The following is a 17,815-nucleotide window of genomic DNA, read 5'->3' on the forward strand; positions in this document are numbered from 1 at the left end:
TTTTCTTGCTACTGCAAGAAAAGGTATTCAAATTCAAATCAAGTTTCTCATCAAAATATTCTGTTTGTGGAAGCCATTACAAATAAGTAGCACCCCCCCACACACACAAACTCCCACCATCACGTTGTATTCCCAGTGAGGTCAGTGTACTTCATTGCAAATAATATGGTGTTAAGTCAACAGGTAGAATCAACCTGCTTTGTGCTTTATGAGAATAGCTTAACTTCCTGACACCCTATATATGACATATATTTCTTTGATTTCTCTCTGTTAATGATATAATCTCTTATGATACTATGGAAAATCAGATATAAAATGGATATGCCCACTTTTACTGCATGATAGCCCTCTCTGAATAAACAAGTTTTCAATGAATTCAGAAATGTCATAATTCAAGTATTGTATTTATTAAAATGAGGTGAAGTATGATAAGAGACCTTGGAACGTATGGAGAGAGCAGTCTGATAACTAAGTTTATAGGATTGATTGAAAATTCTCATAATGGCATAGCCACAAAGCTTTACCTATAAATGCCAAGGGAAAAGAAGGCAAGGTGACTGGATAATTTAGTGTTAAAGAAAAATTGACAGAATATCTTCCTAGTGAGAAAAAAAGTGAAAAAAAAAAGTGTTGACTTTCTTTTTATAAGAATTATTAAGATTAGAAGTTTCCATTGACCAGTGGAAAAAAATAATACAATTCCCTTTTTGTATTCTATGACTCGTAAGCAAAAGTACACAGCAGAGCACCTACTATTGTTGTGAATGTCTCTAGATAAAATGCCCCAATTCAAAATCCAGAGACAAAAAACAGGTGTGTATGTGTGTGTGTGTGTGTGTGTAGATTGATAGAAGATAGAAAAAGAGAGACTTGTCTTATGAAATAATATGTGTCACAAATTAAAATAAAAGTCCAAAGAACAAGTTTCTAAAAAAGAAAATAATTTCAAATAAATCATTTATTTCCCTTAATAGAATAAAAACCATAGCTACTCACCTAATCTCTCAATGGAATAATATCGTTGTTTACTATCCACACGTACTGTCTCAGCATAAGGGCTCCCAACACCGTAACCAATAATGTAACCTCGCACCACGATGTTTGGGTTCAAGGGAGGAGTCCAACTCATGATGATGCAGTTGGTCTGGGGCCTCACATGAAGAGAGCTTGGTTGGTCAGGGACTTGAGACTCTAGAATTCAAAGGAGGCATTATTAGTCTGTCTCATACTAGAACATGCAGCATGGTAAAACTTCCTATTTAAGCAAGACTTAATATCATATTCCATAGATCCTCAAATGTTGTATCACTTACTGCCCAAGTTCCTCCTTGTGTCAGCACGTAATACATTTTCCATGTTTGATTTGACTTTCACACTGTTTCTCAAGCACAGAGGGCACTGAGTTCCTTCTATAGACATGTAGCATCATGCATCTTTATTCTAATCATTTTTTTCTTTGGGCTGTCCCCCCATATAACTCTTCTTAGGTATCATCAGAACTGAGTGAAATCAAAGAGGATGTAAGAATAATAGAAAGGGAAATGAAATGTCAAAGTGGTCTTGCCCAAGGATTATTTACTCTGATTTAACTAAAAAACAAAAATAAAGCAGTCTTTTCTTAAGAAATTGTCAGGAGAAACAGTTTAGGGCCATGATTTGCTCAGCATGATTAGGATGGCACTTGACCCATAATTAAGTGCATCTCTGAAAAGCGCATTCATTGTAAAGAAAAGGAGACAGCGGCTGGGATTGCAGCCATACAGACTTTGGAGTGTGCAAATTTGGTTTCAAACCAGGCTCTGTCATTTACTAGCTGTGCACCCTCATGAAGTTATTTATCTTCTCCGAGATTACCTTCTAATTAAATTGACATTCCAAATATTGATTGCCTCGAAGCCTGAGCTCTGGAAGTAAGAGTTCCAATTTGTACTGTATACTCACATCTCAGAGAAACCTTAAGACCTTATTTGTCCTGTCTCCATTTCCTCATGTGTAGAATGAGGCTAAAGATAGCAATGGTCTCATAGGATGCTGAGAAGATTTAATGAGATAATGCATAAAGTGCTCTAATTATGAGTAGCACCACTGATGTTAGCTGTTAGGGAGTAAATATACATGTAACTCGGACATGAATTTTCTTTGAAGGAGACTGTGTGTTGAAAATTAATAAATTGGAATTCTGGCTTTTATATCATCCTTCTTCCCTCTGATCTCATCCCTAAAGAAATGATGCATTTTCTGGATGATTATCATCGTTCACTTAATAGATATTTATAGAGCACCTACTATGTTTGGGGAGTGGGGCAAGGTACCCATGATGATCAGGATACAGGACAGACTGATTATGGCAGACGGAAAACATGTATCTTTGGAGTTTATAGTTTAATGGGAAAGACAAGTAAAAAGGCAGTTATAATATACTATGATACATATTTTGATAGGATTAATAAGGCACACGTACCCTATTTTTTGAAAATCACAGAAGTATTCTGGGAAGAAATTTAAGAAAGAATGTGCCCATCTAAACTAGTAGTCCTTTAAATGCTCAGCACAGTACCTGGCAATTAATGGGTATTCAAAAATATTAGTGATGTGAACCTTATTCAAACTACTTGTGTTCATTATTTCTTTCTTAACTGATAATCTCTAAAGGTAACATATGTCAGATTATGCAAAAGACTTTGATGATTAAAGGTAATATTAAAATATATTTTTTCCTTCATGTAATAGCAAAAGGTGATATAATCTCTATTACCAACCTTGGCCACCTTCAACACGTATGCTTCTAACTTAAGTGATACATGGAATCATGTCTTTTATTAGAGTTTTTAAAGTAGGTCCCATACTAACAGCTTTTCAAAAGATGCTACATTCTAAAGATGCTACATCAGCAGCATTTTCTAAAGGAGTTTTTTTTTTCTGAAGATGCCCATTTGTGAACAAAAAGGGACAAGCTTTTATTTGTCTGCCCTAAATAAGCCTGTGACATAATATGCAAAGGTGTCATAAAAAATTATCTCAAAATGCGGATATAAACCTTAACAACAGAAACACAATGTTTGTGAAGGATTTTCCACTATAAACCCTAAGGAGAAGTAATAAAAGAGATAAAAGGAATGGATTAATACTTTTCAACTCTACTGCCACAGAGGCTCTCCTGTGTCCTTGAAATGTAATGGGCTCTACAGTGAATTCTGTTGAACACTTTTTAAGCTTTTGTAATAATCATCGAAAACAACAAGAAAATCTGCCTAATCTTTTATTTAGAAAATGAACTAAATGCTATGACTTTTTAAAAACATTATGAAAATCTAATGATTTTAATGACAATTTTCAATATCTTTTAGAATAAAAGGAAAAAATATTTAAAATGTTTTCAGAACAATAACTTCTCCACCTTTCTGCAAACCATAGAGTAGCTCCCCAACAAGTTAGTTAGGTCAGTACCCACAGAATTATATCCCTTGGAGTTTTATAAAAGGACTAGGGTAATAAATGCACAAACGCTCTTGAAGAAGAGGGACTCTTGGTACACAATACTCATCTTTTTTTTTCACTGCATAAAAGTAGTTTCAATCCTAGATCCAAACCTCAAAACTATTTTAACATGATAAAAATAAGCGTGTCAATACATAAGAATATATGCTGCCTCCCCAACTAAATATTTAATGGGCTTTTGCCACCCCTTTAGGATCACAGGGCCATAAGAAAGGGTGTCCATCAAGGCAGTAGTAGACCTAAGCCATTCACAATATATGGCCTCATCATAAAGATAACTGTGTTAGGAGATTGTTTATAATCTGGAATAACCAGTTTGTACCCACCTACTCACTTCTTAATGTAAAGACAGAAATGACATTTTCCTTTTATGTGACCTGAGTTAGTTTTCTCTAACACAGATGACCTTATGGATTAGGAAAATGGTTACTACTGGAATGAACTATAAAACATCAATTTAGAAAATTTGCCATGAAAGTATGTGATGTGTTTGAAGGCTGAAACTAAAATTCACTACTCAGAAGTACATGAAAGATTTTACAAGTACCTCTAGGACAATAATTGAGTACATAAAGCATAGAGAAGTATTAAGGTAATTATTGAAATAATTTGAAAGCAAAGAACACATTTTGCCTGAAATATCCAAATTAATGAGCCCCAAATTTCTACTGAAGTCTGAATTATCACAGTAACTAGGTCAACTGCCATTCTTGATTACACTATGGAATTATGGATTCTATCTTGGTTTAATTTGTTCCTAAAGAATAGTTATTATTTTTTGAGTGATGATTGCAATTTTCACTAATGAGTAGTGTTCACAGATAGCACAGTAGGAAATTTATCATATTAATCCCCATGACATTTCAATAATTATTGTGCATCTCTTATGTGCCAGTCATAGTTCTAGGTACTGGGGATATCGTTTTTTGGGAGGTAAGACCGATAAAATAAGAATAAACACACAAGGAATTGGGAGATCTTATAAGTGCTATGCTGATGGAATAGTAACTGACTCAAGGAAGGTCTAAGGTGAATGATCAGAAAGAGCCAGTCAAGCAAACAGCAGGGTGGAGAGTTTTACAGGAAGAGGGAATAACTCAAAGGCCCTATAGCAAGAATGAGCTTGGTATTTGGAGAAATCAAAGAAGGTCACTGTGCCTGGACTAAGAAGGAAAATGAAGAAGATAAAAAGAAAGTTACCCAGTGGGAATGTAAAATGGTACAAATGCTATGAAAAACAGAATGGCAGTTAAAAAAATAGAATTACCACTAGATCCAACAATACCACTTCTGGGAATATTTCCCAAAGAATTGAAAGCAGGGACTCAAAAAGGTATTCGTACACCTGTATTCACAGCACAATTATTCACAATAGCCAAAAAGTAGGTGAGACTCAGGTGTCCATCAACGGATGAATGGATAAACAAATTGGGGTATATACATACAATGGGATATTTTTTCAGCTTTTAAAAGAAGGAAATTCTGATACATGCTATAATGTGAGTAAGCCTTTAGAACATTATGGTAAGTAAAATGAGCCGGACACAAAAGGACTAAAATTGTATGATTCCACTTCTATGAGATACCCAGAGTAGTCAAATTTATAGAGACAGAAAACAGAATGGTGATTGCTAGGGGTTGAAAGGAGGGTGGAGTAGGGAGTTATTGTTTAATGGGTACAGAGTTTCAGTTTTGCAAGACAAAAAGAGTTTTGGAAGAGAGTGGTTTTGATGATGGTCACACAACAGTGTGAATGTACTTAAAGACACCGAACTGGGGCACCTGGGTGGCTCAGTTGTTAAGCGTCTGCCTTCAGCTCAGGTCATGATCCTAGGGTCCTGGGATCGAGTCCCGCATAGGGCTCCCTGCTCAGTGGGGAGGCTGCTTCTCTCTCTCCCACTCCCCCATGCTTGTGTTCCCTCTCTTGCTGTCTCTCTGTCAAATAAATAAAAAATCTTAAAAAAAAAAAAAGACACCGAACTGTACACTTAAAACTAGTTAAGATGGTTACTTTTATGTCATGTGCCTTTTTAAACAATTAAAAAAAATTAGGAAACCTTAAAAATGTTTTGTACTTGACTGGGTGGCCATTGTAGAAATGTAGTGTGCATATTTGGGACATTTGAGAGGTAAAATCAACAGAGGTATAAACTGGATGTGAATGGTGTGGGAAAGAAGAAACTCAATGAGGACCCCCAGATCTTTGGCTCGAGCAACTGGTGGATGACCTACTGAGATGAAGAAAAACAAGCAAGTTCTTGGGTCATGTTAAATTTGAGAGGCCTATTAATCACATCTGTGGAGATCTCAGGGACGTACGTGGGTATATAAGTCTGGAGTTTTAGTGAAAGGCCATGGTCAGATACACAGATATGAAAGCCATCAACATATAGATGGTATTGAAAATAAATGTGTATGAATATAAGATACAGTGTGAGCACATGTGTAAACAAAATACAAATAAGATCATGTCAAATAAATAACACCACTCCAAACTCCTTCAAATCTTCCCATAGCACATTGTAAGGTCAAGTTCTTTACCATGGCCTAAAAGGTCATGTATGATCTACCCCATGCCCCCTTAGCTCTCTCTCTTCATCTCCAGCCACTTTCCCCTTTGCTCACTTTACCCCAGCCATCTACTACACACTGGACACTTTGTGTTCCTCAAACATGCCAGGCATGCTCTGACCTCAGGGCATCTGAGTTTGCTGTACACTCTTCCTGGGAAACTCTCCCTCAGATATGCCTTCCTCCCTTATCTCCTTCAGGTTTCCGTTATTTAATTTCCAACTTCAGCCTTCCCTGGCTACCATATTTAAAGTTGCAATCTTTCCCTAATCTCTAATCTAATAATCACCTGTCTATTTTTTCCCCCCTTAGGATTTATTGCCATTAATTGTGCTTCTTATTTGATGTGATTATCTCATTATTCTTGCCTCATCTCCTTCCATAAATTCTCTGTAACTCCTGTACCTAGAACAGTTCCTGGCACAAAGTGCTCAAAAATATCTGAACAATGTCTATACTTCCTATAAGGTTCAATCTAACTGTTAATACATATGACTGTCATTAATTATAAGATTACCAAAATTTTATAGAGTTCTCTGAAGATAAGGATTGTAAGAAAAAAAAAAGGAAATAACAGAGAAATGAAAATAACAGTTATTAAAGTTGTTTTCTCCTAGTGGTCGGAAAGACTTGTGCCCGCTGGCTCCTGCTAACGGAAGTGATTGCTGCCGTGTACCATCTGCTGTGTATGGCTCCGCCACGCGGCGTCAGGCAGCTGGTACTTTTGACAAATACTCACATATCTGTTCTTGATTTAGTGTGCTGCATTTTATGGGTCATTTTGTTAGAGTTCTGTTCTAGTCCCTAATAGCCTATATTTCTTCACAGAGAATTATGTAAGGCAATTGACAGAGCCATATGCTATCTTTCCAGACCATTTGGATACATACTAATGTGTTCATTTCTGTTGGTGGGGTCTGTTCTCACCAATGGACATCAGCTTCCTTAAGCCACTAATGTCTATAAACTGAATGTTATCTATTTATTATAGTGAACAATCACTTCTATTTAACAATGAACTATACCTTCTTTCTATTTTGTTTGTTTCTGCTACTATCTTCAGTATTAACTTTTTACTATATTTTAAAAATTTATATGCAGCAAATTCACTCAGTGGTATACCAGTGGAGTCATGTATCCACCACTCCTGTCATGGGACAGAACAGTTCCGTCCCCTCAAACTGTCCTTTATTCTTCCAATGTGGGAAAAATGGCCTCCATCTGTTGAGTTCTTGATTTTACAAATACCAACAGAAAGTTAAGATGCCTGTCTAGGAAGGAGGTTGGTATGTCAAATGAACACAGGACAAAACACAATGAAGTTCAATTTTATTTACAAACTTCTGAGTCCTTGAGTGGGAAAACCAAAGCTTGACAGAGGCGACACCCTTGATATGGCTTTCTAAGAGCACTGTGGGATCAGAGCCTATCAATAACTGGGAGATTTATTTTCTCAATTTAGAGTTCAGGGACACCAACTTCAAAAATCATTGAATCTCTCTAGAATCTTATGTCAGCTACCTCATACTGAATAATCTCCAGATTTGGGGCCATTCAAATAACAAATCTTATTTTTTAACAGGGCATGGGGAGTAGGGTGTCAGTCCTTGTCAAAGGATGTACTTCCATGAATTTTTCATGCTCATTTTCCTCTAATTGGATTAAAACCCTAATCTCTCAAAACTATAGACCAATTTGTTCAAAAAACAAAAACCTCAATATCTCTAAATTCTTATGCCAAGCTGCTCTCTAGAAAACTTGGGTTTTCATTTTTAACATCTTACTTGAGAAAAAAGCAATGCATTTCTACATTTAAGTAAAAATATACCAAATAGAACAAGGGTGTTTCTAGCTCTCATTTATCTGTAATTGTTTTTTTGACTATAAGAATGGACATCAATAGAGAATCAAACTATATACATTGTCTGAGTTTAACATAACTAATACCTGGCTATGAATGCTTACAAATTCACCCATCTATTCAATATTAATCAAGCATCTACCATGTAGCCTAAGGCACCATGTCAAGCATTGAGAAGTTCAAATCAAATAAAGCATGGTCTTTGCTTTTAGTCTGCTGAGAAGAGTGGGATAGATGCTTATGGCATGCCCAAGACAGCAGGCTTAGAGGAAAGACATCTGAATGAAATTCGGATAAGAAAAGCTTCCTAGGGGTGCCTGAGTGGCTCAGTTGGTTAAGCGACTGCCTTCGGCTCAGGTCATGATCCTGGAGTCCCTGGATTGAGTCCCACATCGGGCTCCCTGCTTGGCAGGGAGTCTGCTTCTCTCTCTGACCCTCCCCCCTTTCATGTGCTCTCTCTCATTCTCTCTCTCTCAAATAAACAAATAAAAAAAAAAAAAGAAAGAAAAGCTTCCTAGAAGTAAAACATCCAGTGAGTTTTGAAGGACAAATAGGTGTGAAGTCATGTGAAGGGCACTCTGGCAAAGGAAACACTAAGTGTGAAAGTATGAGATATGATGGAATGCATCTGGAGAGATGCATACATATGCAAAGATGTGACGGAATGTCAGACTTGAGGCTATGGGCAGGAGCATAATAGGAAGAATCTGAATAGAGAAATGAAATCATCAGATCTGGTTATGAAAAATCACTCTGGCAGCATGGTAGAGTCTAGAGAGGAGCTAACTGGTGTTGGAAGACCAGGTGGGAGGCTATTTTCAGGTGACAAAGGATGACAGCCTGACATAAAGTAGAATGGTGGGAGTGGAGAGGAGGGGATGGATTCCAAGTCTGTTAGGGAAGTAGAAATGACAGGTTTTGGGTATATGGGTAGGGAGCAATAATGGAGGAGTTGAGGACAGGGAATCTGCTGGCTTGGATGACTGGTGGATATGAGTACCACTACTAAGGTGAAGAACACAGGAGGGAGAACACAATCTTCTACAGTAGGAATGATACCTTGAGAGATCATCTCATCTCACAAGTGTTTGAGCCCTCCATCTTTATTATACTTGAAAATACCAAAAGAAAAAACAACAACAAAATCTTTAAAACCATCCTTGACCCTTCTACTTTTGATTTATATAAGAAGTGATAACTTTGCTCTCTTTTGCCTTCAATTCCATCACTAGAATCAACCACTGCCAACTAGTTTGATATAGGAGAAGGAAAACTTTATCATCTACCAGAAGAACTGGGAATAGTCTCAACACCATTTATTGAATAATTTGCTGGTTGAAATGCCAACTTCATTTTAAAGTTTACTTCTCAAATGTAGCAAGAAATATTTCTGTCTTCTATATTCGGTTACACTGATCTAACTTGTCTATTTCTATGCCAGACAGTACTGATTGATTTTAAATCAGGCTTTATTGTAAATGTTAATGTTTATTCTACTTTTCAAATTTTCTCAAATTCTTTTACATTTATTCTTCCATATGAAGTTCATTCTGATTGGAAGTGTATTAGTGTATTAATCATTAATTTGGGAAGAACTAGCATTTATATAATGGTAACATTTTGTATCAAAAATACATTTTTATTTATTCATGGCTTATTTTTATCTTTTAATAAAATGTTATTTTCTTCATATACATTTATTTCGTTTGTTAAATTTAGTCTTAGATATTATACTTCAGGTTGCCATATGAATGCATTTCCTTTCTTTTTAATGTTTGAATTAATTATTGCCAGTATAAGATAAAGCTATTGTGTGTGTACTATATATATATATATAAAATATAAATTACCTTATTAAATTTCCTTATTAATTCTAATAGGTTTTTATTCTAGTTTCTTGGAATTTCCAAATATGCAATCACACTATTTATAAAAATAACATTTCTTTCCTTCTGTAATAAAATGTTATAGCTTTTTAAGTTGTTTGTTTGTGTGTGTGTGTGTGTGTGTGTTTATTTCTCACCAAAACCTCTACACTTTGTCAAATAACAGAACTAGTAGGAAACATCTCTGGTTTGTTTGGGTCTTAAACACAATGTATTTAGTATTTTATTATTTAGCAGAATGCTTGCTTTTAGTTTCTACAAAACAATAACATTTCAAAAGTTTCCTTATGTTCACCTATTAACCTGAGTTTTTAAAAAATTGATAGATTGCCTAATTTTACAAAATGCCTTCTTGCATATATTGATATAATTATATGACAATGTCCCTTTAAATTATTATAATATATTATGATATAATTATATGACAATGCCCCTTTAATTAGATGGTAGGCTTTTAAGACATACTGAACACATGCCCTGCTTTTGTATCAGAAGAGAATATATCTATTCCCTTAAAGCAGACAAAGTTTTATCATCATGAACAAGAATAAGCTTCATAGAACAAGTATTTCATACCACTGAGATCTAATCTATGAAGACCAGCAACAACAATAAGCTTTTGCTGAGTGCTTCATATATATCAGACACATTGCTGAGTACTTTCTTGCCACTGTCATAGTTAATTCTCACACAGATCTGCTGAGATGGACTCTGTTGTTATACCCTATTTACAGATGAGAAAACTCAGGTCTTAGGGAAGTTAAGTTACTTGTGCACGATAATACAGTGAGTGGAGAATTCAAATCTAGTTATTAGGACTTCAGAGCCCACAACCTTATCTACTCCATTACACTTAGAAAAAGTCAAGGAAGTCATAAGGGGATCAAAACTTCATGAGGATATTAAAAAGTCTGCTATGGCTAAGGAAAGGACTTGAAACTTCTTTGAACATTTATCCAAGTCTAAATAATTTGTGCCATCCTTTGTACAGTGGAGCTCTGAGATTTTGAAAAACCACTTGCCCAAGAACTAAAGCAGATTTTAAATTTGTTTCAAAACACAGTTTGGTTTTGCCTACAACATTCCTTATAGGTAAGATGAACTCTAGTTCAATGAGAATAAGGGGCTGGATTCTTCAATTTCATGATGGATTGGCTGCTATATCCATAGCTCATCTCATTCGCAAGTCTTTTTGTCAACTAGTAACCCAGAATATCATGGATGGCTCCTATCAAAAGCCCATGTGAAGGAAATCCTTTTTCATGACATGCCACCTACACCTACATTCCTGTGTATAAAATCACATAACTAACTTCATTGTATCACCAGAGGACTATATTTGTGAGCTCATTGGAGTAAATCCTGCTTCTTACCCTCAAATTGGTATCTTTAACTTGAATGTATTTTAATGACATGTCATTGGCTTTCACCAAGAATTTTATCAAATAATAGCCAAAACAAAAATAATTTCTGCATTTGTTAAAAATAAAAAAGATCCATTTTTTAAAACTTTCCTTAGTATTTTTTAATCTAGTAGATACATAAGTAAACAAGATTGCTTAGGTATTAGGTACTAAAAGTTATATTCTAGATATAATATGATTTCTTTTGGACCAATGAGTTATTTGGAAATATGCTCTTATATTTCCAAATGTATTGGATATCATATTATTATTGACTATTAGTTTAATTACACTGTGGTCAATGAATGTGTTTAGTATTATCCAAGACCTTTAATATCTATTTTCTTGTAGCCAAGCACTAAATATTCTTTGGATGCTTAGGAAAAAAAATAAGTGACTCTCTGTGTGAATATTTCAATTATGATAGGTAAATCTGCAGAATTCCTTCCTTTTTAATTTTTTTCCAATTCTGAGAGAGATGTGTAAAAATCCATTAACATCGGTCTTTATATATAACTTCCAGTTTACAAACCTACAGAAACTAGAGGGACAAGTTAAAACCACAAGAAATAATTAGGCTGTTGAAACAGAGGACAAAAAGCCAGTCTTTTCAATAAATCTCAGTAGGAAAAAAGGAATTGTGGTAGATTAAGAGCCTGAGGGGATACAAATACAATAGCCAGATTATGGAGAGAACCCAAATGCCCATCGACTGATGGATGGATAAAGAACATGAGGTATATTTGTACAATAGACTATTACTCAGCCATCGAAAAGAATAAAATCTTGCCATTTGCAATGATGTGGATGGATCTAGAGTGTATTATGCTAAGCAAAATAATTCAGTCAGAGAAAAACAAATAACATATGATTTCACTCATATGTGGAATTTAAGAAACAAAATAGATGAACATATGAGAAGGGGGAAAAAAGAGAGAAGGAAACAAACCATAAGAGACTCTTAATGATAGAGAACAAACTGAGGATTGATGGAGGGAGGTGGGTGGGGGATGGCTAGATGGGTGATGAGTATTAAGGAGGGTACTTATTATGATGAGCACTGGGTGTTGTATGTAAGTGATGAACCACTGAATTCTACTCCTGAAACCAATATTGCTCTGTATGTTACCTAATTAGAATTTAAATAAAAAGGTGAAGAGAAAAAATAAATGAAAATAAAATCTATATACAGTGTGTGATCCTAGATTCAATTCTAGTTTATATAAATGATCTGTAAAGAAAGTTTTTTGGGTCCATTGAAGAAATTGGAATATGATCAGGATTTTAGGTAAAATCATAATCTGCAAAAATAAAAATAATTGAAAAGTTTAAAGAACAGTTAAGTATCATATGTTCTCATTTAAGCTGTATCTATATTTTTTCATTATAATATATACATATTTTATGTATGTATGTATGTATGTATGTATGTATATATTTACATGTGTGTATAAAGACAGAAATTAGAGGATACGTATTAGGGTGTTAAGTGTGATAATCTGATCATCTTTGGATGGTGAGACTTGTGTTGGTTTGTTGTCTGTATTTTCTACCTATAATTGTATATATTTACTGCTTCTATAATGATGAATCTGCACTCAAATGTTATGGTGGGTTTGCAAATTTTTCTATAAAGATCTGTCAAGATTTGCTTAAATAGTACAAATTTATGTTATAAAAGCCATATATTTATAAGGAATATATATTTCTTCAACAATTTACATATTTTTAATAAGTCAATCCTTTTATCATTATGTAGCGACTCTCTATCCCTATAGAAGTTTTTGGCCTTAAGAAAATTACCAAAGAAAAACCTACACTTGTTTTTTGTTAGGATGACTGCTATTTTTCCCCATCTATTTTCAACTTTTTCATATCTTAATATTTGTAAGTATTGCCAATTGTAAATACTATAGATCTGGATGTTTTCAAAATTACATTTAGTAATCTATACTTGAACTGGTGAGTTTAATACACTTACACCTATTTTTATTATATATTAAAATTTATTTATGATTTTTTCATGCACTATTTTATATTTGTTCATAACAAATTATTTTTCTTTTTTTATGGTTTCATTTGTATAGGCTAAAGAGCCCTCCCCTATTATTTTTTTTTCTACTCTACCAGATAAGAAATAATATACTCTATGCTCTTCTGGTTGTAATATTTTAAATTTTGAGATCACATATATCTTGTAGTCTAAAGTTAATTATATCTTTACTTTTCACAAGAACATCATAAAAACAATTTCAAAGCTGTTTAACCTCCACAGTCTCCTTCTTCTTTACCACCTCATATTCACTAAGTTTTTAAACCCTCCAAAATATAATTTTTGTTTTAGATAATCACAATTTGTTCAGATGTACCCATATGTTACATTATTTTGTTTATCCACTTTCTCTAATCTTCTCTCTCGTTACTTTCTTTCTCTTTCTAGCTTTTTTTTTTTTTTAAAGTACCTTCTTTACAAAAAGGATGGTGGTAGTAAAGTCTACTTTTCTTTTTGTAAAGGGTGTTTATGTGTCTCCTTTCCTTGAATAATTATTTAGTTGGATATACAATTCTTTAATGATAGTAATTTTTTTAATCAGCACTTTGAAGACATTTCACTGTTTTCTGCTTTAATTGATGCTATTGGGGAGTCTTTGTCAATATAATTGTAGTCCCTAAATAAGTAATCTCTTCTCATGGCATGCTAAGCTCTTCTTTTGTCTTTATCTTTGGTATGATACAATGTATCAAAGGTAAAGCATTATTCCTGAATCTGATAATCCATGTATTTCATCAATTCTGGAAAACTCTCACTAATCTCTTCAAAAATTATTTTTCCTCCATTCTTTATTTTCTTTTCAAATTGTGATTGAAGCATGCTAAATTTTCTCAGCCCATGCTTTGTCTTTTAAGTTCCCTTTTATTTTTTCTGTGTATATTTTTATGCTGTTCCAAGCATTTATTTTTTTATTTTTTTCAAAAAATTTTTTTAAAATTTTAATTTTAATTTTTTAAAATTTTTTTATTCTTATGTTAATCCCCATACATTACATCATTAGTTTTAGATGTGGTGTTCCATGATTCATTGTTTGTGCATAACACCCAGTGCTCCATGCAGAATATGCCCTCCTCAATACCCATCACCAGGCTAACCCATCCTCCCACCCCCTCCCCTCTAGAACCCTCAGTTTGTTTTTCAGAGTCCATCGTCTCTCATGGTTCGTCTACCCCTCCAATTTCCCCCCTTCATTCTTCCCCTCCTGCTACCTTCTTCTTCTTCTTTTTTTTTTTCCTTAACATATATTGCATTATTTGTTTCAGAGGTACAGATCTGATTCAACAGTCTTGCACAATTCACAGCACTTACCAGAGCACATACCCTCCCCAGTGTCTATCACCCAGTCACCCCATCCCTCCCACCCCACCCCCCACTCCAGCAACCCTCAGTTTGTTTCCTGCGATTAAGAATTCCTCGTATCAGTGAGGTCATATGATACATGTCTTTCTCTGTTTGACTTATTTCGCTCAACATAATACCCTCCAGTTCCACCCACGTCGTTGCAAATAGCAAGATCTCATTCCTTTTGATGGCTGCATAATATTCCATTGTATATATATACCACTTCTTCTTTATCCATTCATCTGTTGATGGACATCTTGGCTCTTTCCACAGTTTGGCTATTGTGGACATTGCTGCTATAAACATCGGGGTGCACATACCCTTTCAGATCCCTACTTTTGTATCTTTGGGGTAAATACCCAGTAGTGCAATTGCTGGATCATATGGTAGCTCTATTTTCAACTTTTTGAGGAACCTCCATACTGTTTTCCAGAGTGGCTGCACCAGCTTGCATTCCCACCAACAGTGTAGGAGGGTTCCCCTTTCTCCACATCCCCGCCAACATCTGTCGTTTCCTGACTTGTTAATTTTAGCCATTCTGACTGGTGTGAGGTGGTATCTCATTGAGGTTTTGATTTGGATTTCCCTGATGCTGAGTGATATTGAGCACTTTTTCATGTGTCTGTTGGCCATTTGGATGTCTTCTTTGGAAAAATGTCTGTTCTTGTCTTCTGCCCATTTCTTGATCCGATTCTTTGTTCTTTGGGTGTTGAGTTTGATGAGTTCTTTATAGATTTTGGATACTAGCCCTTTATCTGATATGTCATTTGCAAATATCTTCTCCCATTCTGTCAGTTGTCTTTTGGTTTTGTTGACTATTTCCTTTGCTGTGCAAAAGCTTTTTATCTTGATGAGGTCCCAATAGTTCATTTTTGCCCTTGCTTCCCTTGCCTTTGGCGATGTTTCTAGGAAGAAGTTGCTTCGGCTGATGTCGAAGAGGTTGCTGCCTGTTTTCTCCTTTAGGATTTTGATGGGCTCCTATCTCACATTGAGGTCTTTCAACCATTTGGAATCTATTTTTGTGTGTGGTGTAAGGAAATGGTCCGGTTTCATTCTTCTGCATGTGGCTATCCAATTTTCCCAACACCATTTGTTGAAGAGACTGTCTTTTTTCCATTGGACATTCTCTCCTGCTTTGTCAAAGATTAGTTGACCATAGAGTTGAGGGTCCATTTCTGGGCTCTCTATTCTGTTCCATTGATCTATGTGTCTGTTTTTGTGCCAGTACCATACTGTCTTGATGATGACAGCTTTGTAATAGAGCTGGAAGTCCGGAATTGTGATGCCGCATTTAAAAAGAGTCTTTCTCAGATCTGGTTTGATCTTTTGAATTTTTTGGAAAACATATTGTTTACATACTTTAAGTGTTACATGTTTGAGATTTAAAGTTTCATGACTTGTATCTTTATCAATATAAAATTATTCATCCATTTCATGCATGTTTGTGTGTATATGTATTTGTGTATGCACTGCCTATACATGCATGTGTATGTTGATGTATATGTATGTGTGTGCATGTATGTATATGTCTTGTGCATATATACATGTGTGTACATGTGTATGCCTGGGCCTGTGTGTATGCATGTGTGCACGTATGTATGTCTTTGTGTGTATGTGTGCAAGTGTACACATATGTGTGTGTATATACTGTATGCCTGTATCATGTCTGTATGCATGTATGTATATATGTCTTGTGTATGTACATATAGGCATGTATTTCTGTGTATGTGTGTATGTATGCATGTGCATATGTATGCATGTGTATATTTATGTATTGTTATCATCACCCTGGAATCCTATCAGTTTGTATCCTGTTAATTCTCTGACCAACTTTCATTTCTCCAATATTTTTTCCTTTGTTTTGAAAATACATAGTTTCATTTTGTTTTTAACAGGATCTGAAAGCCTCTCCCTTTTACGAAGGGAGGTTAATTCAGTTTCATTCAATTTTAGAATTTCTCTCATCTAAAAGTGTTTTCCATTTTTCCTTTCTAATAACTTTATTTTCTAAACTTTGCTTATAACATGATATTTATTTCTATTTTTCCAATAATTTAGAAAAATACATATTTTAAAAATATTTTTTGAAAAGCAATTCTTGGGTGGATATGCAATTTGCCATGGTGTTTGTCTCCCATCAAATCATCAAAAATTTTGGGCCTTAGCTTATTTCTTTAGGTATCTATTAGGTAAGACTATCATTGTAGAACATATCTCTGATTCCTGATAAAATGAAGCTTTCATTAAATGTTCAGACTTTGTGAAATTCCAGATTTTTGAGCCTCTCATTTCTATATAACATTATTTTTCCCTTTCCTTGACCCACTTTTCTATTTCAAGCTTAGTACTTATTGTTTTCATACCTTTTGGCCTCAAAACCTTTGGCTAATATGAAACTAAAATAAAACACAAACTGATTGGTTTATATTATTTTATGCAAACTTCTATTTTGATACAAGCATACTGTTGGCCCTTGAACAATGTGGGTTTGTACTGCACAGGTCCACTTATACACAGATTTTTTTCCCAATAAATACAGTACTGTCAATGTATTTTCTCTTCCTTATGATTTTCTCAAAAACATTTTCTTTCCTCTAGCTTACTTTATTGTAAGAATACAGTACATAATATAAAAAAGTACAAAATACGTGTTCACTGTTTATGTTATTGGTAAGTCTTACAGTCAGAAGTAGGCTGTTGGTAGGTAAGTTTTGGAGAACCAAAAGTTACGTGTGAATTTTCACCTGTGTGGGGGACAGTGCTTCTAACCCTGGCATTGTTCAAGGGTCCGCTGTACTTGGTCAATTACTCAAATGACACCAAAACGTTTTTGTTTTTTTTTTTTCCTGGAAACTGTACTAGTTTCCGACTCCTGCTATCCTTAGTGGTTTAAATTAGCACAAGTTTAGAGGCTTACAACAACACAAATTTTTTACATCACATTTCTGGAAGTTAGAACTCCAATATCATTCTCGGAGAGCTAATAATACAGATGTCAGCAGGTGCATGTTCCTTCTTGAGATTCTAGGAATGATGCGGTTTCTTGCCTTTTCCAACTTCTAGAGATTGCCCACCTTCCTTGGCTCCTGGCCTCACATCACTCCAACTTCTGCTTCTGTTGTCACACACACCTCTGTCACTCTTCCTGCCCCCCTGTTAGAATGGCCCCAGTGAGTACACTGGGCCCACCTGGATAATCCCC

At 34.9% G+C, this 17,815-nt stretch overlaps 1 protein-coding gene across 1 annotated transcript in view; it reads right to left on the bottom strand.

Moving 5' to 3' along the window:
• DCC (DCC netrin 1 receptor) overlaps positions 1 to 17,815 on the bottom strand; it is a 1,173,370-nt gene that overhangs the window by 181,937 nt on the left and 973,618 nt on the right. Inside the window, exon 15 of the mRNA XM_034996274.1 lies at positions 997 to 1,191. Within this exon, the coding sequence (XP_034852165.1) occupies positions 997 to 1,191 (195 nt within the window). The remainder of the gene's footprint in view (positions 1 to 996; positions 1,192 to 17,815) is intronic.

The sequence above is a fragment of the Mirounga leonina genome, unplaced genomic scaffold (genome assembly GCF_011800145.1).
Source record: "Mirounga leonina isolate KUSES-001 unplaced genomic scaffold, KU_Mleo_1.0 Mir_93, whole genome shotgun sequence".
NCBI lineage: Eukaryota > Metazoa > Chordata > Mammalia > Carnivora > Phocidae > Mirounga > Mirounga leonina.